The sequence below is a fragment of the Balaenoptera physalus genome (assembly GCF_965194825.1).
Source record: "Balaenoptera physalus genome assembly, chromosome: 10".
NCBI classification, from domain to species: Eukaryota; Metazoa; Chordata; class Mammalia; order Artiodactyla; family Balaenopteridae; genus Balaenoptera; species Balaenoptera physalus.
The window spans coordinates 13,511,796-13,536,164 of record NC_138889.1 but is presented as its reverse complement, the minus strand read 5'-3'; the positions used below and the strand labels follow the sequence as shown (position 1 = coordinate 13,536,164).

The following is a 24,369-nucleotide window of genomic DNA, read 5'->3' as shown; positions in this document are numbered from 1 at the left end:
CAGCCTTAGAGAATTTAGCTTACACTGTCAACTGTGTGGGTTCAGCCAACCATTGTGCCTGGAGCCCTGTCGCAGGCTAATAAGGGTAACAGGATAGATATGTAGTCAGTAAAAATTGAACCAAAGGGCAATTTTGTCAAAATTGGCCCCATGTCAAACAGCGACACAGAGCCACTGCAGTGCCTCACTTATCCAGAGAGCCAGCTGCCTCACCTATTTAGAATCCAGCTGAGAATAAGAAGGAAGAAAATGAGACCTGGAGCCAAACCCTTTCTCAGAGCCTCAAACTTTTATTTTAGAAACAGTTATAACAAACTTAACTATCTGTTTTTTCTAGCCCTTAGCAAATAAAAGTTGCTAAGTTGAGCTGAAATAGGGGCTGCTAAAAGCAAGGATAACAACAGTAGGATAAAAACCTGGTTGTGAGAAAAGAGGCAGAAAATCTGGAAAAAGCAGAGCTGCAAAAAAAAAAAAAAAAAAGGCGATTCAGGCCATTTAGTGCTACTGCCAACAGAGAGGCCAAGGACTTCAGTGTCCCCAAGGGCATGATTTCTTTTAAAAAGAGTTCACAATTAAGATTGAGTCATTGACTAAATTATCTTTCAGGTGCTATTTAAGAGAAAGAAGAGATGTATATAATACATTAATAAATATCAAAAACAAAACCAATAAATATCTATCCAAAACTGAAATAAAGACTTGGAGCTACAAGGAATCGATTTCAGTGATTGAAAATCCACTTATTTGGGGAGGCTTCCTCAGGAAATCCTAGGAATTTGAAAGATGTGTTGAATGTTTTTTTGTTTTTTGTTTTTTTTTTATTTATGACCGTGTTGGGTCTTCGTTTCTGTGCGTGGGCTTTCTCTAGTTGTGGCAAGTGGGGACCACTCTTCATCGCGGTGCGCGGGCCTCTCACCATCGCGGCCTCTCTTGTTGCGGAGCACAGGCTCCAGACGCGCAGGCTCAGTAATTGTGGCTCACGGGCCCAGTTGCTCCGTGGCATGTGGGATCTTCCCAGACCAGGGCTCGAACCCGTGTCCCCTGCATTGGCAGGCAGATTCTCAACCACTGCGCCACCAGGGAAGCCCCTGAATGTTTTTTTATTGAGGCACAGTTGATTTATAATATTATATTAGTTTCAGCATACAACATAGTGATTCAAAAATTTTATACATTATACTTCATTTATTATTATAAAATATTGGCTATTTCCCTGTGCTGTACAATATATCCTTGTAGCTTGATTATTTTATACATAGTAGTTTGTACCTCTTAATCCTCTACCCCTATCTTGTCCCTCCCACCTTCCCTCTCCCCACTGGTAACCACTAGTTTGTTCTCTTTGTCTGTGAGTCTGCTTCTGTTTTGTTATATTCATTCATTTGTTTTATTTTTTAGATTCTAAATATAAAAGATAACATGCAGTATTCATCTTCCTCTGTCTGACTTATTTCACTCAGCATAATACCCTCCAGGTCCATCCATGTTGTTGCAAATGGCAAAATTTCATTCTTTTTTATGGCTAATATTCCATTGTGTACATATACCACTTCTTCTTTATCCATTCATCTGTTGATGGACATTTAGGTTGCTTCCATATCATGGCAATTGTAAATAATGCTGCTGTGAACATTGGGGAATTTGAATGAACACTGGAGACTTTCTGAATTAGTGTTTTCATTTTCTTTGGATATATACCTAGTGGTGGACTTGCTGGATCATATGGTAGTTCTATTTTTAGTTTTTTGAGGAATCTCCATACTGTTTTCCACAGTGGCTGCACCAATTTACATTCCCACCAACAGCATACAAGGGTTCCCTTTTCTCTACATCCTCACCAAAATTTGTTATTTATGGTCTTTTTGATGATAGCCATTCTGACAGGCATGAGGTGATATCTCATCGTGGTTTTGATTTGCATTTCTCTAATGATTAGCAATGTCAAGCATCTTTTTCATGTGCCTGTTGGCCATCTGTATGTCTTCTTTGGAAAAATGTCTATTCAGTTCTTCTTCCCAGGTTTTAACTGAGTTGCTTGATTTTTTTTTTTATATTGAGTTGTATGAGCTGTTTATATATTTTGGATATTGACCCCTTATCGGTCATATTATTTGCAAATATTTTCTCCCATAGTAGAAAATATTCTCAGTAGGCTGTCTTTTTGTTTTGTCGATGGTTTTGTTTGCTGCACAGAAGCTTTTTAAGTTTAATTAGGTCTTGTTTATTTAATTTAATTTAATTTTTTTAAATTTTATTTTGCCTTATGAGACAGATCCATCCAAAAAATATTGCTACAATTTATGTTAAAGAGTGTTCTTCCTATGTTTTCTTCTAGGAGTTTTATGGTTTCTGGGCTTACATTTAGGTCTTTAAACCATTTTGAATTTATCTTTGTATATGGTGTGAAAAAAATGTTCTAATTTCATTCTTTTACATGTAGCTGCCCAGCTTTTCCAGTACCACTTATTGAAGAGACTGCCTTTTCCCCATTGTATAGTCTTGCCTCTTTTTTGTAAATTAATTGACCATAAGCGTGTGCATTTATTTCTGGGTTCTATATTCAGTTCCATTGATCTATGTGTCTGTTTTTGTACCATTATCATACTGTTTTGATTACTGTATCTTTGTAGTATAGTCTGAAGTCAAGGCGCATGATACCTTCAGCTCTGTCTTTCTCGCAAGATTGTTTTGGCTATTCAGGTCTTTTGTGTTTCCGTACAAATTTCCATACAACAAATAATTTTATTTCTTCTAGTCCTGTGAATAATGCCATTGGTATTTTGATAGTGATTGCATTGAATCTAGAGATTGCCTTGGTCATTTTAACAATATTAATTCTTCTAATCCATGTACATGGTGTGTCTTTCCATCTGTTTGTGTCATCTTCAGTTTCTTTCATCAGTTCTGAGTACATGTCTTTTACCTCCTTAGTTAGATTTATTCCTAGGTATTTTATTCTTTTTGATGTGATTTTAAATGGGATTGTTTTAATTTCTCTTTCTGATAGTTCATTATTAGTGTATAGAAATGCAACAGATTTCTGTATATTAATTTTGTATCCTGCAACTTTACTGAATTCATTGATGAGCTCTAGTGGTTTCTTGGTAGTGTGTTTAGGATTTTCTATGTATAGTATCATGTCATCTGCAAACAGTGACAGTTTTCTTTCTTCTTTTCTGATTTGGATAGCTCTTATTTCTTTCTTGTCTGGTAGCTGTGGCTAGGACTTCCCATACTATGTTGCATAAAAGTGGGCATCCTTGTCTTTTTCCTAATCTTAGAAGAAATGCCTTCAGTTTTTCACCATTGAGTGTGATGTTAGCTGTAGACTTGTTATATGTGGCCTTTATTATGTTGAGGTATGTTCCCTCTATATTCACTTTGTGGAGAGTCTTTGTAAAAGGATGCTGTTGACTTTTGTCAAAAGCTTTTTCTGCATCTATTGAGATGATCATATAATTTTTCATTCTTTAATTTGTTAATGTGGTATATCACACAGATTGATTGGTGAATACTGAACCATCCTTGCAGCCCTGGAATAAATCCCACTTGATCACGGTACATGATATTTTTAATGTATTGTTGGATTCGGTTTGCTAATATTTTGTTGAGGATTTTTGCATCTATGTTCATCAGTAATGCTGGCCTGTAATTTTCTTTATTTGTGATATCTTTGTCAAGTACTCTTTAAGGGAAAGTAGAGATGTATAAAATACAAGATCTCTATTCAAAAATGAAAACAATAAATATCTATTCAAAACTGAAATAAAGGGTTTGGAGCTGTAAGAAATATATTTCAGTGACTGAAAATCCATTTATTTGGGAAGCTTCCTCAGAAAATCCTAGAAATTTGAAAGAAGTGTTGAATTTTAAATCAGATAACTTGAGTTCCAATCAGAGCTTTCCTGCTAGCCAGCCATGTACCTTGGATAAATCATTTACCTTTCATGAACCTTGTTTTCCTCAACAGTAAAACAGGAATAGCATCACTTGCCTTTTCAATCTCATGGGAATATTCTGAAAATAGACCAAACTGATATGTTTGAAAGTGCTTTGTAAGCTGTAGAACATCATGGAAAGGTATAAGTGAGGTCTGTAGGCCACAGACCTACAGGTGTTGCCTGCTGGTAGACAATGACTCAAGATGCGGCAGAAGAAGGAGATGGATTCCCAGTTATTGCTAAAAAAAATACACACACACACACACACACACAACACACGCACACACAGAATACACGTATCTGCATATATGTGTGTTTATTTAGAAAATGTGCCCCTAAGCCTCTCAAGACTTCCCTTTCACCACGTAAAGGAGGGAAATGTAACTAACTTGAATACCTCATAAACTATAAACTTCCATACAGACTAATGAAATTTTGAGTGCTTACGATTTTTAATATTAATTTTAAATTCAGATTAATCTTAATTTTTTCTAATTTAAAATGAATAATTACCTTTAAAAATTTGAACACTGCAGAAATATTTGACTTAGAAAGTGAATACCTTCTGAAACCCCAAATACCCTCCACTCCATCTATTATTAGCAGTTGGATTGATTATGGTCTTTCAGAATTTTTTCTGTGTTAGTTCTTTTAGTCCTGCAGGCATTCAACAGAGAATTCCTGAAATAGTCCTTTGTTATAAAGGATAAACCTTTAGGGGTGGAAATACATTTTCTATCCTAAAAACTTGCCATTCTGTCTCCTCCTCTCCGTTCTTACTGTTTTGGCCTTAGGCATGTCCTCATCAGTTCTTTACCTAGACTATTGCAAAAAACAGCTTTTTAACTAGTTGCCCCACTTACAGTTGTCCTCTCTTCAAATCCATATTCCACACAGCTGTTAACATAATCGAACTAAACAAAAATCTCGCGTGTCCCTGCCCTTTACTTGAGTTACACTTTGCCCCCGAGTCCAGCCTCAACTCCTTTGCGTGAGCCACAGGACCTCTGTCGTCAGGCCCTGGCTGTTTGCCCAGGCCTCTCCCACCCCACGCTACTGCAACGCTGAATTGCTTGTCTCTCCTGAACATGAAGCCGTGTTTCACCATCTGTGACTGTGGACAAGCTGCTCCCACTTCCTGGCATGCCCTGCTTTACCTTCTCCTGGTGAAACCGTCTTTGTCCTTCAGGGCTCCTCAGAGGCTACACTTCTCTCCGTGGAGACTTCCTACCTCATTCCCCTTTCTCTAGCTATCCTCTGCCCTGACAAAGCAAATCACAACCTTTCCATGTGACCACTGTACCACCTTCCCATTGCTGTAAGTACTGCACTCTAGGTAATTGCTTTTTTACTTGCTGTCTCCTAATTAATCTGGGAGGTCCTATTCACCTTTGTGTCCCAGTTCCTCTTGGTATACAATGGGTGTATACCAAATATTTATTGAGCTAAACTGGGAAGGGGACCTTTATGGGGCAGGAAAACCTCTGTTTAAAGCATGCCCACATGGAGGACTGTCTACTCCAACTGCTGTTGGAGCAGACCTGGTGTCAGAGGACCACAGAGGTGCCTCGTTTTATTTGGGGTACCAGAAGAATACAAGAGATAAGGGCCTCAGCCTTACTTAGAAGACTGTTCTCAAATATGAATGTTACCAGGGAAAAGCCTGTTACGTGCATTTATAGCCAACACTCAGGCTTTCCGAGACAGGCTTCCAGGTCACAGGCAGTTCCCCAGGGGATGCCAAAGAGAATCTCATTCAGACTTGTTGAAAGTTTGCTTTCAATAACTACGTCAGCCTCACATCCATGTAAAAGTCCCAGGCTACACTTGTAGATGGAAATGTTGACACCAACTGTGCACCACACGTGAAAACAGCATGGCACATGGGGAGGCAGAGGTCAACAAGCTCATTTTTATGTGGGAAATTCTGGGTGGGAACCCAGTGGGGCCGCCTTACAGAGTGGTATAGGCAAAAGAGGGCCTGGAGGCCAAAGACCCAAATAGCAAGTCAGGCTCTGCTTTTCCTGGCTGTGTGATGGACATATTAATTCCTCCTAGTCTTGGTTCCTACATCTGTAAAAATGGTTGGATAAGATTTTTTCCCTCATTGAATCATCATGAAGAATAAATGATGATACTTTTGAAAGTGCTTTTTAATTTCTAAAATGCTTTAAAAATATTCCTTTTTCCCTTTCTCGAACTGATGCTCTTGGAGCTAATCTGTGTAGTGCTTCATAGTCACAAGTTGGTGTGTATGCATGCATGTGTGTGCATGTGTGCCTGTGTGTCCGGGACGAGCAAGGCATCTGTCCTTCCTTTCATTAGTCTCCTTTGGGCCCCAGAGTAAAATGTACACTGGCGTGAGGATTTCATGGCATGGCTGAGCCTTGTCTTTCCCCTCTCTACCTCTCTTCCTCATGATGAGGGAGGAAAAAAGCAAATATCAACCCCCTGGAGTTAATTCGTCCATGTGAGAGTCAAGGGAATACAGAATGCTGGTTCTCAAACCAAGTGTATTAGGTTACACATCAAGTAGATGTGTGCTTTATCTGTGTCTAAACCTTACCCTGTGTAGTAATGGAGAACTCTGAATCGGGACTGAGATTAAATCTTATTAGAGCAATGGGATTAGGGTTACTACTGAGTTACTTGAGGAGCCAGAATAGGCAACAACATCAGAGTGATAGAAATAGAAGATAGAGCCATGGTGCAGTGCAGTAGAATGGACCAAATACTGGGTGGAGAGTTAGGAGACCGGTCCTTAGGGGCCCTGCCTGAGTCTCCAGGCCTGGCTTGGCTGCAGCTCTAGCTGTGTTGCCCTGAGCAGGTGATTTCTCCTCTCTGGACATCAGGAGTCACAGCTTTAAAATGAGCCATTTGAACCAGGTGATATCTACATTTCCTTCCAGTTCTGATGGGGAAGGAAGGGAATCAACACTTGTTGAATGTCTTCCATGCACCTGACACAATCCGTGCTAAGCTACCTTGAAGAGTCTATGATTCTATCACACATGGTAGTCAGGTTTATGTAGAAGAACTATGGAATCAAATAGACGTGGATTGAAATCCCAGATCTATTATTTACCAGCAGTGTAACTTTCAGCCAGTTTCTTAACTTTTCCAAACCTCAGTCTTTTCATCTGCAAAATGGGTCTAGTGACACAATAAACGTACTTGTAGGTTCACAAGTCAACGCCCACTCTCTCTTCTATACATTCCAAATTTCTTAAGTAGATTCCATCTCATCTATTTTCCTCCTTTTGTGGAGGCATAATCTAGGCCTAGATGGATGAGTGAAGTAAATAAATATTAGATCATGCAGGTTTTTAGAGGCAGGGATAGAACCCGAAGTCAGGTCTCCTGGTTGATTCTGAGCCTTGTGCTTGTTTCCTGGATGTCTTTTTTTTTTTTTTTTTTCCGTCCCCTGCTCTAAAAAGGATTACAGAGTCATTCCATGATAGGCAACCCAATGTATGCAAAAGAACCCAGTGTGATGACAGCCAGCATTCACACACAAGATGATTCCCAAGAAGAGCCACTGGCAAACAGTTCTCAGAGTTTGATTCTGAGACCGTGCTCAGCATTTCTTACCCCACCCCACCTCACCCCACCTCCTGCCATTCCACTTCTTGGGGGGCAGAAGAGCCATCGATGTGGGCGAATCAACAGTTCTGTGTGGCGCTCCTTCCCAGCGAAAGAACCAGAGAAGGTAGCTCTGTGCCCTTGTCCAACAGGTAGGCAACCAGGAAAACCAGAAGACTCTGATTCAAGACAGATCAGGGTTGGGAATTCCCTGGCTGTCCAGTGGTTAGGACTCGGTGCTTTCACAGGTGGGGCCCAGGGTTCAATCTCTGGTCAGGGAAGTAAGATCCTGCAAGCTGCGCGGCGTGGCTGAAAAAAAAAGATCAGGGTCAAAAAAGAGAGCTTGCATCAATCCAGCTCCTCAGTGGAAGCAGACGCTGCTGGCATCTCCCGAGGGCTGGGAAGTGGTACAATGGTTAAAGTTGTTCAAGTCCTGGGCACCAAAAATATCTGTGAGGATATGTCCTCAAAGAGAGCACAGCCCCTTCCTAGAGTTTTTAAACTTGAATGCACAGACCGATATGCCAGAGGGAGAAGAAAACTTTTATGGGCTTAAAACGATGGGGTTTTTTCAGACATGTGTCAGCACTAGCAGTGCTGTGCCCTAAGAACTGAAGCCAAAGCATTAAATAACATGACTGATAAGCTTTTTGCATTTGCAGAGGAGGTACAAGCAGGAAAAACAAGGATGCCTCTTTGGAAAGCTTCTTTTCAGGAGGGAACAACTCTAAGTGGCTCCAGCCTCCTAAGAAACCGTATGTTTATTAAAGGGCCCCATGTCTTCTCACTTCCATCACTCCTTTGTGTACAAGTTCGATGCTTTCCAGGAGAAGATCCCGATGTGCACGGGCAAAGGTGTGCCTAGGCTGGTCTGTCGTAGGTCTGACTAGAGACCAGGGACTGGATGAGGCCATCTCCCCAGGTACTTCAGGGGAGCATCCAAAGAGGCAGGAGCCTTGGACTCATAGGGAGCAGCCAAGAGCCATGGAGAAAGGAGAGTCCCCCAAGCAAAAATACAGCCAGCATCTCTTAGGGGACTCTCAGCCTTGTTCATCTGAGATAAGTTACCTGCCTACCCTACTCTACGGCTTGGAATATATTTTTAGGATCTTTTCATGAGCAAAACGTTTGTCAACCCTTTTATAGATCAGTTACGAAACAGAAACTCTTCCTCACTGCTAGGGAGACGTATAGAAGGGGGAAGAAAGAAAAAAAAAATCTTGCCTGTAATTGAAGGCAGGTTGGGAGATGTTCACGCTTTGAAATTCTCCTTCTTGTGAAATGTTTATGAAACACTTTCCACAAACGAGTTATGCAACTGGCACTACAGCTTTGATCATTTGCATCGCCAGTGATATATTCATTAATGTTGAGTTGCTTTCCCCCCAAGAGAGGGCCATGTGAAATGTCCCGGGGAGGGGGCTAAGGCTAAGTACTCCAGCCCCATTGCATGACCCCAAACAGATGGTTAATAAGGAGGTCCAAGTGTAGGTCTGGGCCGGAACATCACCTATGGTCTGTTCTCTCTCCCATCCCTGGGATGTTTGTAGTATTGTTTTGTAGATAGAGTGCCTGGGGAGGGTCAGAGGACCATCCTCTTGTCGCATTTAGCCAGTGTCTTGTCGTGTAACTTTACACGCATCTCTGAAGCACTCCTGGTCTCTGTGAGATGGGAAGATAAACACTCGTCCCCACACTTCCTGGCTGGGCGGTGAAGCCGAGTAGGGAATGTATGAAGGGTTTCCAGTTCCTCAGAAGGGTCTCCCTCTTCCCAGAATGAGGCTATTCCTTTCTAAAGCAGGTGATGTCCGGGAGTTCGCTGGGATTAGAAAAGATAATAACCCATGATACCTTTCTACCTCCCTGGTCACTGCCCAAGACTCAGTGTAACACCTTTGCACAGCTCAGTGGGTGGAGAAGATCCTGAGCTGACAAGCCGTGTCTAACAGATGGACGGGATGACCCATGGCTGTGACCAGGCAGAGGCCTCTGTGGTGGCCCACGTCCCCAGGGATTAGTCCATCCCAAACAGGGCCTGGAGAAATATTTCACTTGCGTGAGAAGAAGCTCCAAAGGGACCCTGGAGACGATCTTCACGGTTCCAGACAGGCTGTGGGTTTGGTTGGGTTTTCACAAGTACGGGGGAAATTGGGTCTTCATCCAATTTGCCTCCGGTTCTCACATTAGAAGTCAATGGGATCCAACAGAAGTCTCTCTATCTCATTTTCCCGATCCACAGCCAACACCCAGTTGCCTGGAAAGACTCCAATCTTTTCCATTCGACAGCTGTGAAAGGGATTTTTGGATTTGGAAGGGACTTTATTTCTTGATTTCTTATTGTGTTAGCCCCTGAACTCTCAGAGAATCGTCGGAGACGTGTGCCGGGGTTGGGGGTGGGCTGCAGGCAGAGTTGCTGCTGTATCTTCTTCTCCTCCGAGTCCAGCTCTGCTCTTTCTGAGACCCACCGACCAAAGTGGAGATTTTAGAATTTGTCACAGGAGAAGTAGTCTGCTTTACTGTCTTTCAAATTGGTTTGTTTAGGATTGTCTCCTTTGGGGTTTACCGTCAGCAGCTCACACACAAGGGGTAATGAATTATGAAAAATGAAAGAGTAAGAGGTCAGTAAAGCAAGAACTGAGAAGAGGAACACACAGAGTTGTCAAAACGCCCCAGGCTAACACCCAGAGGGATTTTTTTTTGCTATCAGGCACTTCATTTTCAGAAGTGGGAGGTCGGCAGTGCCCCTAAAAGAGTTTGGAGGGCAATTGATCCAGGAAGCAGATGAAAGAGTGAGTTTTCTTTTATGATGGCGCTGGTTTCTGAAATTAAGTGTTGCAGGAAGACCTGGCACTGATTCTAACAGATAGCACCCAGGTTGGAGGCAAAGCACATGTTTTCAAGCTGTGTCATAGCTACCCCTCCTTATCTCCCCGTTGCGCATAATGAGTCTATAAAGGAACCCTGCCACTTGCCTCTGAGCTGGAGCCGCGCCAAGCTGCCTGCGGTGGTTCCACCAGTGTGCTTTGAGCTCCAATTTTCCATGTTCTCCCTCCGTCCCCCTCCATCCTGCCTCACCTATCCCCACTCGGGATGAGGGATGTCCAGGAGCAGGAGGGGGCTGCAGAAGGGAGATGTGGGGAAGGGAGGCTTTGCTTAAGTAAAATCTCCCCTCTGAGCAAAGCTTAAGATTGGTGGTGGTTTGAAATAAGTACTTTATCATCTATTTTGAGCTTTTTAAAACCTGCTAACAAATGTTTCCCTGGAATCTAGGATGTGAAAACTCTAACTTCTGGGGGAAGAACTAGGACAGCAAGTGTCTTAGATGGAGATGCCAAGTGTGGGTGGGGAGAGCTGAAGGGCACTGGGGGTAGGATGGCGGCTGTCCTAGAGATCACTCCTGCGGGGCAATGCCTTTGGAGTTTTCCTGATGTCTAACTCTCTGCCCCCATTGTGCTACTTCCTGACACTCTCCTTTTCTCTTCTTTGCTTCCAAGACTCCAGAATAGCCTCCTTAGGTGAGAGAAGAGAGGAATGATTTGTAAAGACTGTCCCTAAAAGAAGCATCCTCTTACCAATTTTGGTGCAACTAGGACTTCCTAGTGCTGTTTAGATCTGCTTTATCTAAGAATACTACAGCAACATGGACTAGCCAGATTCTGCCAAATACACCACGGAATTGGAATTTTATAATTCCATTTTAGGACTGAAAGAAAAATGATGTAGAATCATACAACAGATGGGGAAACCAAGTCTCATAGAGATGAAATGATGGCTCAAGGTTATATCGTCAGTTAGAGTCAGAGTTAGGACTAGAAACAAGTTCTAGCTCCCTGTTCGATGTCTTCCTCACTGTATCCCACAGGAGGATGGAGAGGTGGATTCTGATTATGTCTTTTATTCAGTTAGCACGCATTCGGTTCCCACTATGTACAAGGCACCATATTTAGGGCATGAGCTCCCTCCTCAGTCTCTGTCACTCAACAAGATCTTCCTAACTCTCCAACCAAAGGGAACTCTTGGTTTAGTAATCCAAAGCACCATTCTTCCACAGCGATTAAACACAAGTAGAGCTGTTAGTCTGAACCTTTAACTTGGGTTAAACTAATACAGAAAAGATTCCAGGATGATTCCAGGATGTCAGTGATATTCCCTGTAGAGACCAAGAAAATGGTTTAAGCCAGGGTCGCTATGGCCAAGAGGTTCCGTCAGAGGGTCCCCCAATGTCTTTTATAAGGTATGGTCTAGACCCCAAGCTCCCTGCCATATTATATGAATCCAAAGTCACTTGCATACTCCCTACCCATCCCCCCATCCCCACAATGGACTTCCTGAAACGCTGCAAGAGGGTACAGTAAGTCCCCTACATACGAATGAGTTCCATTCTGAGAGCACATTCATAAGTCCAATTTGTTCACAGGTCCAACAAAGAGAGCCTAGGTGCCCAACTAACACAATCGGCTATATAGTACTGTACTGTAATAGGTTTATAATACTTTTCACACAAATAATACATAACAAACAAACACAAAAAATAAAGGAAACATTTTTAATCTTACAGTACAGTACCTTGAAAAGTACAGTAGTACAGTACAACCGCTGGCATACAGGGGCCGGCATCAAGTGAACAGGCAAGAAGAGTTGCTGACTGGAGGAGGGAGAGGAGGTGGGAGATGGTAGAGCTGAAGGATCGTCAGCAACAAGAGACGGAGGGCAAGCTGCAGTTTCACTCACGCCTGACATTGATGGCACAGGGTCTGGTTCCTTGCTGGAACCAGATGCACGTTCTCATCTCTGAAAGTTTGCAACTTGAAGGTTCGTATGTAGGGGACTTACTGTAGTTGTTCTCAGGGTGGGAGGAGGGGTGGGCACAAGTAGTGCTTCCTGCCCTGCCCTTGGACACCTGGAAAGCCCACAGGTGGGTGGTTGAAGGGTGGTAGAGGCTGGAGAGAGTTTGCAAACCACCACAGTCCCCTCAGGCTGCAACTACAGCAATGATTGTGAAGGAGACATGTCCCCACCTGTAGGGAGACAGGCAAGGACTGTCACCTAAGCCACATGGGTGAAGAGGCCAGCTGCAAAGGCAGCTCAGCACTCAGAGGGCAGACAAGTGGGGAAAACAAGGGGGGATGGAGGGGAAACTGGTTCCCAGACTTGGGATTTCGTGGACCAGGAAAATAAAAGACCATAAGATAAAGGAGATTCGTAAAGCGTTGCCAATTTTTTTTTTTTTTTTAATTTGTGAAAGTGGGGAGTTTTAAAAATACCATTTAGGATCACCATCATTTCCTAAAAGAAATTCTAACATACCACCCCCCAAGAAAAAAGAACATCACCTTGGAATCTAAAAGAAATGTTTAAAGTCACTACAAAAATTCCTCGTTTTTTGGAGTTTCAGTGAGGAAGAGCATATATTGCACTATGTACCAGCACATGCCGCAGAATGGTGTTCGGGAACGACCAATCCAGGTGGATTCCCCATCTCAAGGATGGTTACTCCAGAGAGACTCTCACCTCTGTCCCTTACCAGCTGCCCTGGCCCGAAGGGCTCACGCAGGCAGGAAAATCAAGCTGCAGCCCAGTAGGCGCTGAGCTAGTTCTTTGACTCTCCAGGCTTGTCACTCATCTCCTGCCTCTGTCTTCTCTAAGTTTCCGCTTCTGTCTGCCTGGGGAGGTCCAGAACTGATGCTCTCCCTCTGCCTCCACTTACAGATTAAAACCGAGGACCTCAGTGACTCTCTGCAGCAGACCCTCTCTCATCGGCCATGCCACCTGAGTCAAGGACCTGCCATGATGCCTGGAAACCAAATGTCTGGGGTAAATGGCAGCCCGAGTCGGGAAGCCCTGATATTCTCTCAGAGGGCCAGTGAGTTTAAGTCAAGCCTCCTGCAAAATGCTTCACCTCTAGATCTGGCTCTCAGTGAATGCAGATTGGGCTAAAAAATCCCCTGCAGGGAAACTTGGAGGCCTGCGTTGGGAGGGGGGCTGGGTTACAGAACAATCCTCTGAGAGATGAAGCCTGGCTAGTTATGGGAAGAAGGAGGTCTCCACCTCTCGGGAAGAAAGAGGAGTCAATCTTGCCAAAACAATGGAGCTAGCCCCTACAATGGGGTTAGCTAGCCCCTAACAATGGGGCTGGGGTCTGCCAGCCATATTCAGGGAAGCCCCATGATGACAGCTACTGCTGTGGTTACAGAGCATTTCTGTCCCCAGTAAGCCCATTCTCCTCCCCCAAGCTTTTGTCATACTAGAAGGAATAAAGAGGCATCTGAAATAGTAACGACAAATGTCTGAGAAGGCGGGTGTCCACGCGGCAAGCCCCTTTCTTGATCTGGATTCCCAGGGGAGGAAAGAGCCGACCCTTCCCTGGAAATATTTAAGACTAGAACGTGCATTTATTCCTTCACTTCTTTATTCAGCAAGGGTTTACCAAGTCTTTTCTTTGTGCACAGACCTAAGCTCAGTCCTGTGGGGTCACAGAACCCTGGGGGGTCTAGGTCACAGAGGACTCCCAGATCCCCCAGGTATTGGAAAGTAGTATTTTCCTTTTGGGGGCTATTGAGAGGAACCCAGGGGAAATGGACTTTCTGTTTAATCAACGTGGTTTTATTAAGAACGAATAACGTGCCTCTTCCTCCAGGAAAGGTTCAGGACCAGGAAACAGCCAAGACAAAATGGGTTTTAGCATATCAAGTGGCCTGAGATTTTTTTTTTTTTTAATTAGAAAATTGGAATTGCATGTCATTTCTAGGGTGAACCTCTGAGAGATGGGTAATACCCACAGTCTGTGCCCTCGGGGCATTACCGGTCTAGCTGGGAGACCGTTCTGATACACACAAAAGTTAAATAACAAGGCAAGGTTTAAGCAAGGCACAGCTTGGCTGAGTGCAGGAGGTTTAACAACACCATCATTAATGGGGTAGCTGCTGTGTGCCAGACACAGGGATACAGAGGCATAGGGCAAGGTCCCTATGGAGACCCACAGGACAGATGGGCAGCGGGCAGATGGAGGCCACACTTGCAGCTTGTAGATTCTGGGATGCCTGTATCTCCCTGCACAGGACGTGGCTTCCCTCCACCCGCTCCAGCAGCTTGTGCTGGTTCCCGGACACCTACAGTCTGTCTCCCAGTTCCTGCTATCTCAGACCCAGCCTGGGCAGCAAGGTGAGAAACCCTGGGGGCTTCTACATAGGTGAGTGTGCTAAGGAGCTGCTTCTGCCTGCTGGGACCCAAGTGTGGGCCGTGGCTGACTGGCTCCCCCTCTAGTATAAAGAGCGGCTTATCCACCTCAGGGCCCGAGGAAGCGACCTGGTGTGGCCCTCCAGGTTGAGTCTCCTTTTCTGCTTCCCCCTCCCATCGTTCTCAATTTCATGGCCAGTTGAGACTGAAGGCTCAAGGGTGGCAGGAGCTGGGGCAGAACAAGGAAGGAGGAGCTCCTTGGGAATCGCATTCCAGAGAAGTCCCGGATCCTTGGAAATCTCCCCAGGATGTGGATGTAGACTCAGACTTCCACCCTCAGGAAGCTGGAATTCCATTTGGGTAGAGCGGCAGTGCCACCCACAGGCTGTGGAGAGCGTTTTCAGGTTGTCTGGCAGGGAAGTTCCTCACAGAGAGCTTCTCCTTGGCCAAGAACAAACAGATTAGAATACTCACAATAATAGCTAACATTTCTTGAGCATGATATGCCAGGAGCCCTGTGGAGTGATTTTCCTGACATCTTTCAAAATAACCTCGTGTGGTAGGTAGTCATATTATGTCACCGGTGACCTATTAGAAAGTTCTATAACAGTCTGTCGGAAACCCATGTTCTTGGCATTGCACTGTACTGCCTCTCCCTCTCCCATCTCCACCAACTAGGGCTGAAAGTAATGAAGTATAAGCTTCCCTCCACTGTACAAATCCCAAGGAGAGTCTTTGGAAATCCAGAATCCAAAGAAAATGCAACTCTGCCTTCTGTCCTTAGCACCTGCCCAAGTTATAGTTATCCTTAGTTACCAAGTCATCTCAGAGTGTTTTTATGATGATGAATGAGAACATTTGTGAACCTGTGAGTATTTATGTTAGCTAAACAATATATATCATACTCCTGGAATAGGAAAGGGAAGGTAACAGTTCATTCTGTTTCTTTTTGAAAGATGGTGTTGTGAAACTGGCTCAGGCATATAACCAATGAGGTCAGTGTATGACACAGGGGGAAAGAAACAGTTTAGTATTTGGAATCAGAAAAACTCATTGGTTAAAAAAGAGTCCCTTGCTAGCTGTGTCTCCTTGAGAAACTTACCTAACCTCTCTGAGGTTCCATTTTCTCCTCCCTAAAACTGGAATCATAGTAAAACCCTGCCTCACAAGGTTATTGAGAGTTATTTGAAATAATGCATGTGAGAAGGCTTTGTACATTTCAAAGGCAATGTAAGTGTCAGATTACTATTAGTACTCAAGCCTCCGACTCCCAGTACAGGGCTCCTAACGAGAGCTTTTTTGCCTATGTATTTTAATAACGAAAAATTAAGCCTTGGTGGTTTTAGACTGAGGAGCAAAATGGTCAGCATCAGTAGATCTACACATCAGTGACCCAGAACAGCTTAGGGACAACAGATAACCCTAAGTTCTGCTGTGTGCTGAGTGATTGGGGTGACCTGCCTCATTGTGTGCTTCTGTAGTTTGATGGCCCCATTCCCACAGTGAGAGTGAGAGTTCCTGGCTGTGGCTTTCTTAGAGGGAGGCCACTGGCATGACCACCATCCAGGCAGAGCCCTTCATGGACAGTTTTCCTGGAGAAAGGGATCCTCAGGCCGTGCAATGAGCAGGTAGAGTCCGTACCACCAGGGAGAGTTGCCTCCTGCTCTTCCCTTCTCTCTCAGCCTTTCCTCCCAAGTGTTCAATGTCTGGGTCCTGCCAAGAGCCTCTGGCAATTGGCTGCTGCCCTTTGGAGCTGTATGGCACCGTTCCCTTGATCCGGCATCTTTGCAGATCTGGCTAGGCCTTTGTAGCCATCCCAGGTGCTTCTGCAGGCAAAACGGAAACCCTCAGCTCCAGCTTGAATTCTTAGTAGTCATCCCCACATCTCCCTCCCTCTTGGGTTTCTTCAGGCCTGGTTATCAAATCCCAGAGCAGGTTGCCTTGACCCTCCTCAGCCTTTGCACCACTCCAGGCAGGCGGGCAAGCAGAAGGACTGGTTTGGGGACTGCTGTTTACATCTGTGTATCCCCGTGTCTGATTCGCCTCCACCTGTGTGTGGCAATCCTGACAGTGTCCATGGGGGCCTCTCCACAAGGCTGGAGGCGGGGGGTGGGGGCGGTGGTGGATGGACATGATTAGGTAGCACAGGGTGGGGGTGGGGGTGGGGGGGCGGGGCGGGGACAGTTATCACGGTTCCAAAGCTGTAGAGCATGTCTTTTCAGCCGGCTTGGATTTGATTCGTTTGCTCCTTTGTTCCTCCCCTTTCACCCAGGTCTGCAGTCAAATCTTCTCCACTTTCCACAGCAGCAAAGCTCTCTCCTCCTCCCACAGACGGGGCCTGGCCTGGCGTCCCAGGTAAACACCCACATTCTTCCTGTCTCAGCTCCTGACAGAGTTGAGCTCCTAGGCTTCCCCCACCCCCTTGACGGTACACTTACCCCTCTGGGAAGAGGAAATCGCAAGGGATTATCCCAGTCGGCACGGGGGCAAATTCAAGCCACAGCCAGAGGAAATGAGGGACCCAGTGTCACTGGTGGAGCCAGAATCAGAAGCCAGAGATCCCAGCTCCCCGGCTAGCCGGCTCTGCGTGCAGGCACTCCACTCCCGCCCCAGTCGGGCCCTGGCATCACTCCTCTGAGAACCAGGGATCGGCTAACTTTCCAGGGATGCCAAGGTGACCGCCAGGCCTGCCCAGGTGCTCTCAAGCGCCAAGGGGGAGACCAGAAGCCCAGAGACCTGATGTCCTGAGAACTGGTACCAAGCCAGGGCCTCTCACCTCTGGGCCTCTCTTAAGAGCTGCTCTTCTAGACTGCTTCCTGGAGGGGACAAAGCACGGGTCAGGAGGACGGAGGCCTGCGAGAGGGCCCTTTGCAGAGCTGCCGTGGTGCCACACAGCACCTGTTTGCCAGGGAGAAAAAAGGCACCTCTTCCTCTGGCCAGACGCGGCCTCACGCCAGGGAGTGTGGCTTGGCGAGGGCAGCAGGAGCTATACTGGAGCTGCCGCTCCGCCCCTTATCTGGGTGACCCGGGGCAGTTAATGCCTGCACCGCTGCCTGAGACGCCTCTGCAGAGACGGACGTGTGGAACAGTTGGGAATGACTGCAGAGACCCTAATGTCCCTTCTCGGGGCCAAGATCCCCGTGGGTCCCTCAGGGCCCTGGCTTTACAGGACTAGTCCACTGGAGGCCCCTGGAAGGGGGTGGGTGCCCCCTAGTGGCTAATAGAAATGGGGACACCAGAGTCTGAGCTCTTGGACCTTCTCCTGACTGCTCTCCGAATCGCATCATCACAGACTTAGATCTGGAAGAGATCTGAGAGAGGGTTCAAGATCACCTCTCGTGTCTTATAACACGAGAGCCGGGCGAGACCAGAAGCAGAGAGACTGTCTGGAAGGTTATGAAGATCATCCTGGGGCAGCAGTAAAGGGGCTGGCTTTGGGTGGTGGCAATAAAGGTAGAGAGGAGGGGCTGACAGGGGATGTTGGGGAAGTTGACTCAGTGCAATTCGGCCACTGATTGGATGTGAAGGGGGAAGGTCTAGCAGAGAGCTCAAGACATGTTTGTCGGATGAAGGAACAAATGAGTTCATGAAAAGGAAGGCTGAGAGAGGACCGAGGCTTTGTCCTGAGAGTCTGGTCCACGCCACCTCCTCCCCCGCGGAACAGGATCAAAGCCTAATGGTTTCAAATCATTCTGTTCTAAAAGACCCTCCCTTGGGGGGAAAAGAGTCCTTAACTTCTCTCTGGTCATCACAAGGCTGCCTGTCTGAATGGGAAGCCTGAATATCTTGGAAGAAAGGAGTAAAGTTAACCCCAGTCTCGGAAAAGAGTAAACTGGAAAGGAGTGAGAAGAGGATGGACTTAGGCCACGTCGTCCACATCGGTAGCAGCCCCTGCCCTGGACACAAGCCCATTAGGACCCCAAGCCTAATGGGTTTCTGCTCCTTCTCCGTGGACGGGTGGGATTTATTCCTGACCCCAAATGGGCACAACATGGATTCTAGGTATAAGGGTCTGTTCTCCTATGAAAATAAACTAAAGAAAGAATATCTCCTGACAACCACAAATGAGATCAAGGTGCACTTAGACAGCATTGGAATACCTTTGATTAAAAAAAAACAAAAAACAAAGTACTCTCATGAAAGAAAATGATTGTTTAGAAAGTAAAATGGCAGTCACAAGAGTTTGGAATTTTATGGAAATTCCATTAATGCAATGAATCTCAGATGCTGTCTGTTATTTTCAGTTAATGCCTGTTGAACACCTCAGTTAGTTTGCTTTGTGGAAAAGAACAGGCAAGGCAAACAACCTTTTCCTTGTCCCATTCTGAGATCTGTTTTGGGGATCTTTGTAAACAAGTCTGCTAGCTCCTTTTATGGTAGAAAACTGAAAGGAGGAAGTTACCTGCTCAGAGTCAAATAGTGAGTCATAGACTAAAACCCAGAAAGGCCACCTCCCTGTCCCACACTCCTACTGTTTCTACCCCAGCTACTCCAACTATTTGCTAGTCCCTTCATAGAGACTCCAATTTCCACTTCCACACCATCGAAATAATAGGAATCCAATCTGTCATCCTCTAAGTGGGCCTATTAGTACAAAATACCAGGAAATGCATTCGATCTGTTGACTGTTTGTGGGTTGGCTTGGTGTGTGTCTGCTCTTAGGCAGTTGGGCGCCCTGGGGTGCCAGGATCCTCTTTAGAACCGCATCTGGAAGCATCCCAGCATCTCCCAGTCCCCAAGCATCTCCCCAGCTCTGGAGGAGCTGATGAGCCCAGTGACCTGGAGGAGCTGGAAAAGTTTGCCAAGACCTTCAAGCAGAGGCGCATTAAGCTGGGCTTCACACAGGTTCGGTTTGGGGCAAGGAGGTGGAAGAACTTGGGTTGAGTGAGTAGAGACTGGGGTTCCCGAGTGGAGGTTTTAAGAGCTCATTGTGTTTAGGGCAAACCCACCGTGTTCCTGCGTCCCCTGAGAATGGGGCACAGTTGCCGTTGGTAGGGAAAATGGGAACACTGCTGGTGGAGGGGAGAGGAATGAGAGCCAGGCAAGGAGCTAGGCACGAGGGCACAGCGCACTCAGAGTCTAGGGAGAGAAATAACCAAGTCTCCATCTTAGAGGGAAGAAACTGGAAGGGAGCCAGGGTGAGCAAAGGTTCACTGGGTGTGGATAGGTGCTAGGATGGTGAGGGATGTGGACAAAGGAGAGAAGGGGCCTACCTCTCAAAGTTCTTCCCTCTCTGTCCCCGCGTGCAGGGAGACGTGGGTCTGGCGATGGGAAAGCTGTATGGCAACGACTTCAGCCAGACTACCATCTCCAGATTTGAGGCTCTAAATCTGAGCTTCAAGAACATGTGCAAGCTCAAGCCGCTGCTGGAGAAGTGGCTGAATGATGCAGGTAGGCCTCAGGGACACGAGGATGGATGGAGCCTTAGAAGGTCTGCAGGGAAGGGGATGGTGACTGGTCCGTGTTGCGGCTTTCTTTCTTTTTTTTTTTTTAACAACATTTTTAAATTATTTATTTATTTATTTATTTATTTATTTATTTTGGCTGCGCCGGGTCTTAGTTGCAGCATGCGGGATATTTTTTTTTAGTTGCAACGTGTGGACTCTTAGTTGCGGCATGCGAGCTTCTTAGTTGCAGCATGCGGACTCAGTTGTGGCATGCGTGTGGGATCTAGTTCCCCAACCAGGGATGGAACCCGGGCCCCATGCACTGAGAGGATGGAGTCTTACCCACTGGACCACCAGGGAAGTCCTCTGTGTTGGGGCTTTTGGCAGTCAATACATAGAACCCTTTCCTCTCCTCCTGAGTCTGGAACCAATTGAGAAATAAGACACAGGAGATAACCAAGTAGAGATGAAAATGTCAGCTTCACTACTGATAAAGTGCATGGAAGACATAGCTTTAGGTCTGTGGCCACGAAGAGTTGCCCCATTTTATTCCCTACCCCAGACACACCCAGCCTAGACCGTAGGACAGCTCGCCAGAGACAAAGCTCGGGTCTGCAGAGCAAACACACTTACCCAGACTGCTGTCTGGACTAGGTCTAGGTCAGGGGCATAGGGAAGTAGGTTCTCTAGGGTCACATGGCCGGGAGGAGGAGGCAATAGGCACAACGCAAGATCTTCATCTGGCTAATTCTTGAGTAGGTTTTCAGAGGGCAGGGAGTTACTCTGAGCTAGACTGGCTGGGAAAGCCTTACAGCAAGAGTGGAGTTTGCAGGAGGATTCAGTCAGGCGTGGGGGTGGGGGGGCCAGGAGGTCCGGGTTGTAAGCCAAGGGCAAAACGTTTGCAATAATGAATGGAAGAGCTTGGTGTCATGGCATAGCATGGGACAGGGTTTCTTAGCCAAGGCATTAGCAACAGCTTGGGCCAGAGATTGCTCTGCGGTGGAGGCGGTGCTATGAATTGTAGGCTCTTTAGCAGCACCCCTGGTCTCTACCCACTAGATGCCAGGATCACCCGCCCCCTGTTGAGACGTGTAAAAATGTGCCGAACGTCCCCTGGGGGGGTGGGGGTGGTACAGAATCTCGCCCCAGGTTGAAAACCACTGGTCTCGGAGCAGAGCCAGTGTCAGGGCTGGGCTCTCGTCTGTAGATAGTGTGGGTCAGTGGTTACTATGGAGAGAGAGGAAAGCGGGGGATGGGCAGCCAAGGGTGTGACCCTCTCAGAAGTTGCTCCACGTGGAAACAAGGGAGGGGGTGAGGAAGCTCCCCACCCCACCCCGCCCCACCCCCGCCCGGGGAAGGCTGATCCTTCGGAGGTTTTACAGGAGCGCCGAAGTGAAAGAGGTGATCAGAAGGTCTTAGGATCTTCGGGAAGGGATCTTGCAGATCATTTCTAGTGCGATTCCCTGGCTGCGCCTGAATCCTTCCTAAGGGACATCCCCGCCGACCCCTCGTACAGCCTCAGCCCCAACACTCACACTGAAAAGGAAGTGGCTTCCACACCAACATTCCACCACCAAGTGCCACTGCCTTTAGCTCAAAACACCAGTCCTCATTTTCCTTGGGATTCACATCCAGGCCTACTTATAAAACACAGGCTCATGGGCGTCACTCGTAGGAGCTCTGCCTGCACCCACTCACACCCACACATGCCGCTGATGTCTGGGTGTCCCTGAACCATGACCGCAAACGCTGGAGGCACGGCAGTGAGAGGCATGGAGGACCTTTGCCCAGAGCAACGAGGGGAAGCAGGTTTCTTAGTCTGTCTGGCTCCCCTGTGTCGGGGAGGGGGCTGCAGAACCTGCCGGGAAGGGTCATTGGACCCCAAGTCCATCGAGCCAGAGCCTGAACCAGCTGCCTTCCCTTCTCTGAGCCTCCCCTGCTCTCTCTCCGCCCCACAGAATCCTCTCCGTCAGACCCCTCCATGAACACCCCCAGCTCTTACCCCACCCTCAGTGAAGTGTTCGGGAGGAAGAGGAAGAAGCGGACCAGCATCGAGACCAGCATCCGCCTGACTCTGGAGAAGAGATTTCAAGATGTGAGCGGACCCTTTGGGTGGGAACGGGTGGGCCGACTTGCACAGGGGCTGAGCAGACACACACAAGCCCCTCGGCACCACCCCTGAGCCCCCACACACCTGCCTTGGGAAAGGGTCGGGACACAGAGACACGCTCCCTCTCCAGGTGCCCCGGTGTTTGAATGAGAGGCTGGGTTCCAGAAACTTCCTCCCCCACTGACCCTTCTCGCCCTGACCTCTGTTTGGTGCCCATTGTCCCTCGAGCCGGGAGAGTTAAAGACTGGGGTATGGAATCCCAGAGGAGAGTGTATCCCTGTATCCAGTTGAGATAAAGGGAGCAAAGCCAGGGCATTGTAGATAAATTCTTCATTTTCTTTGCATTGTTTTGTATTTTTCAAATTATATATATAATAAATGCTCATTGTAAACAATTTGGAAAATGCAGGGAAGCAGGAAAAAAATCCGCCACCAAATGCCATCTAAATGCACGTCCTTCTATTTCTTTCTTCTTCATACATTTAAATATTTGTAGTCATATTACATACAGACACCTTTTTGAACTTGCAGCAAAAGTATATTCTTGAGCCAATCTGTGGACGCTAATAATACCAGTTATGTGCCCCGGGGGAGCTGGGGAAGAGAAGAGTGATAAACAGGTGTGGTCTAAACAGCCTCTAATCAGGATCCCTTAGGTACCAGCCTCCAGAGCTTCCATCCACACGGTATAGTCCCTAAAGGGCTCGCCTGTGGCCTAGTTCCACCTTGCAGGCCCCAGGCCTCCAGGACTCCTGTCTCTCCAGCAGACTCTCCAGCACATATGACTCAGGACTTGATGGCTGCATCCTGCTGGCAGGATGACAAGACCTGGCTTTTCCTTCTGATTAAGTTTCTCAGAGCAGCAAGAGTAAGGGAGGGTGCAGAAGGGAGAGAAGGGAGTTAAGAACAAAGATTGGGTGGGGGTGGGAGGGGTCAGAACAAAGGAGTGATGGATATGTATTGGAATGTGTGTGTGTGTGTGTATATATATATATATATATATATATATATACACACACACACACACACGTCTCCTCTATAGTCTTGATGGGTCCACATGTTTTAACTTTATCATTTCCTATTTTGAGGTAGGCAGCAAGAAATGCCGCGAGAGAAGGGCATCAGATTCTGAGGAAAGAACAGAAGGGAGCGTGTGTTCTGGCGATTCTGCCTGCCCTACCTAACTCATCAGTGGGCTCCTCTTTTCAGAACTTCTGAAGAAGGAGTGAGAGAAGAGCCTCCACCCTGTGTCAGGCCCTGTGCTTGGCAGTTTATACACATTTTCTCATTTAATCTTCATAATCATCCTATACGGTAGGCATTATTTCTCTCATTTCATAGATGATAAGACTGAGGCTCAGAGAGGTTCAGAAAGTTTCCTAAGGCCACAGAGTAAGTGCTCCAGCCACTATTCCATCGTAGGTCCGATTCTAAAGCTTTTGCTCCATCTATTGTTCTGTCCTGCTTCTTTGGAACATCTGTTCCCCACGCACAGTTCTTGATCCTATTCCCGTCTCCTCCTGACTACTCTATCCCTTTGGTTTCTGTAGAACCCCAAACCCAGCTCAGAGGAGATCTCCATGATTGCAGAGCAGTTATCCATGGAGAAGGAGGTGGTGAGGGTCTGGTTCTGCAACCGACGCCAAAAGGAGAAGCGAATCAACTGCCCCGTGGCCACACCCATCAAATCACCCGTGTACAGTTCCCGGCTGGTGAGTGGCCAGGAGCCAAGTTGCCTGCCAAGCACTGGGGGAGATGAAGCCTGGAGGGCAAAGGGTCCTCCCCGTCCTAAAGAAGATGGGGGTTGGAGAGCAAGGAATAAATATATAAACAAAGAGATGCTGTATACAAAATACATATAATATAAAGAAGGATAAGGAGATAGAAAGCGATTACGGGGAGATGCTTTTATAGTAGAGGGGTAAGAAAAGACCTCTCTGATAGGGTGACATTTGAGAAGGGATCTAAGTATTGAAAGGGAACGAAATATCTGAGGGTTAGAGTGTTCCATGTAGAGAAATCAGAAAATGAGAAGACCTGACATGTTTGAGGAACAGCAAGGAAGCCAGTGTCGCCAGGGCAGGGTGAGGAAGGAGGTGAGAAGTGGGAGATGAAGTCAGAGAAGTAACGGGGAAGTAACAGGAGGCCATTCACCACGGTCTCGGAGGCCATC

General features: G+C 46.6%; 1 protein-coding gene across 7 annotated transcripts in view; it reads left to right on the top strand.

Annotated features, from left to right (window-relative positions):
* Positions 1-24,369, top strand: part of POU2F3 (POU class 2 homeobox 3) — an 82,483-nt gene that overhangs the window by 47,042 nt on the left and 11,072 nt on the right. For all 7 annotated transcript variants that reach the window (XM_082410908.1, XM_082410911.1, XM_082410912.1 and 4 more), the window contains 7 exons: positions 13,233-13,337; positions 14,582-14,684; positions 16,972-17,054; positions 19,362-19,544; positions 19,949-20,090; positions 22,045-22,181; positions 23,747-23,908. In XM_082410908.1, the coding sequence (XP_082267034.1) occupies positions 13,233-13,337; positions 14,582-14,684; positions 16,972-17,054; positions 19,362-19,544; positions 19,949-20,090; positions 22,045-22,181; positions 23,747-23,908 (915 nt within the window). The remainder of the gene's footprint in view (positions 1-13,232; positions 13,338-14,581; positions 14,685-16,971; positions 17,055-19,361; positions 19,545-19,948; positions 20,091-22,044; positions 22,182-23,746; positions 23,909-24,369) is intronic.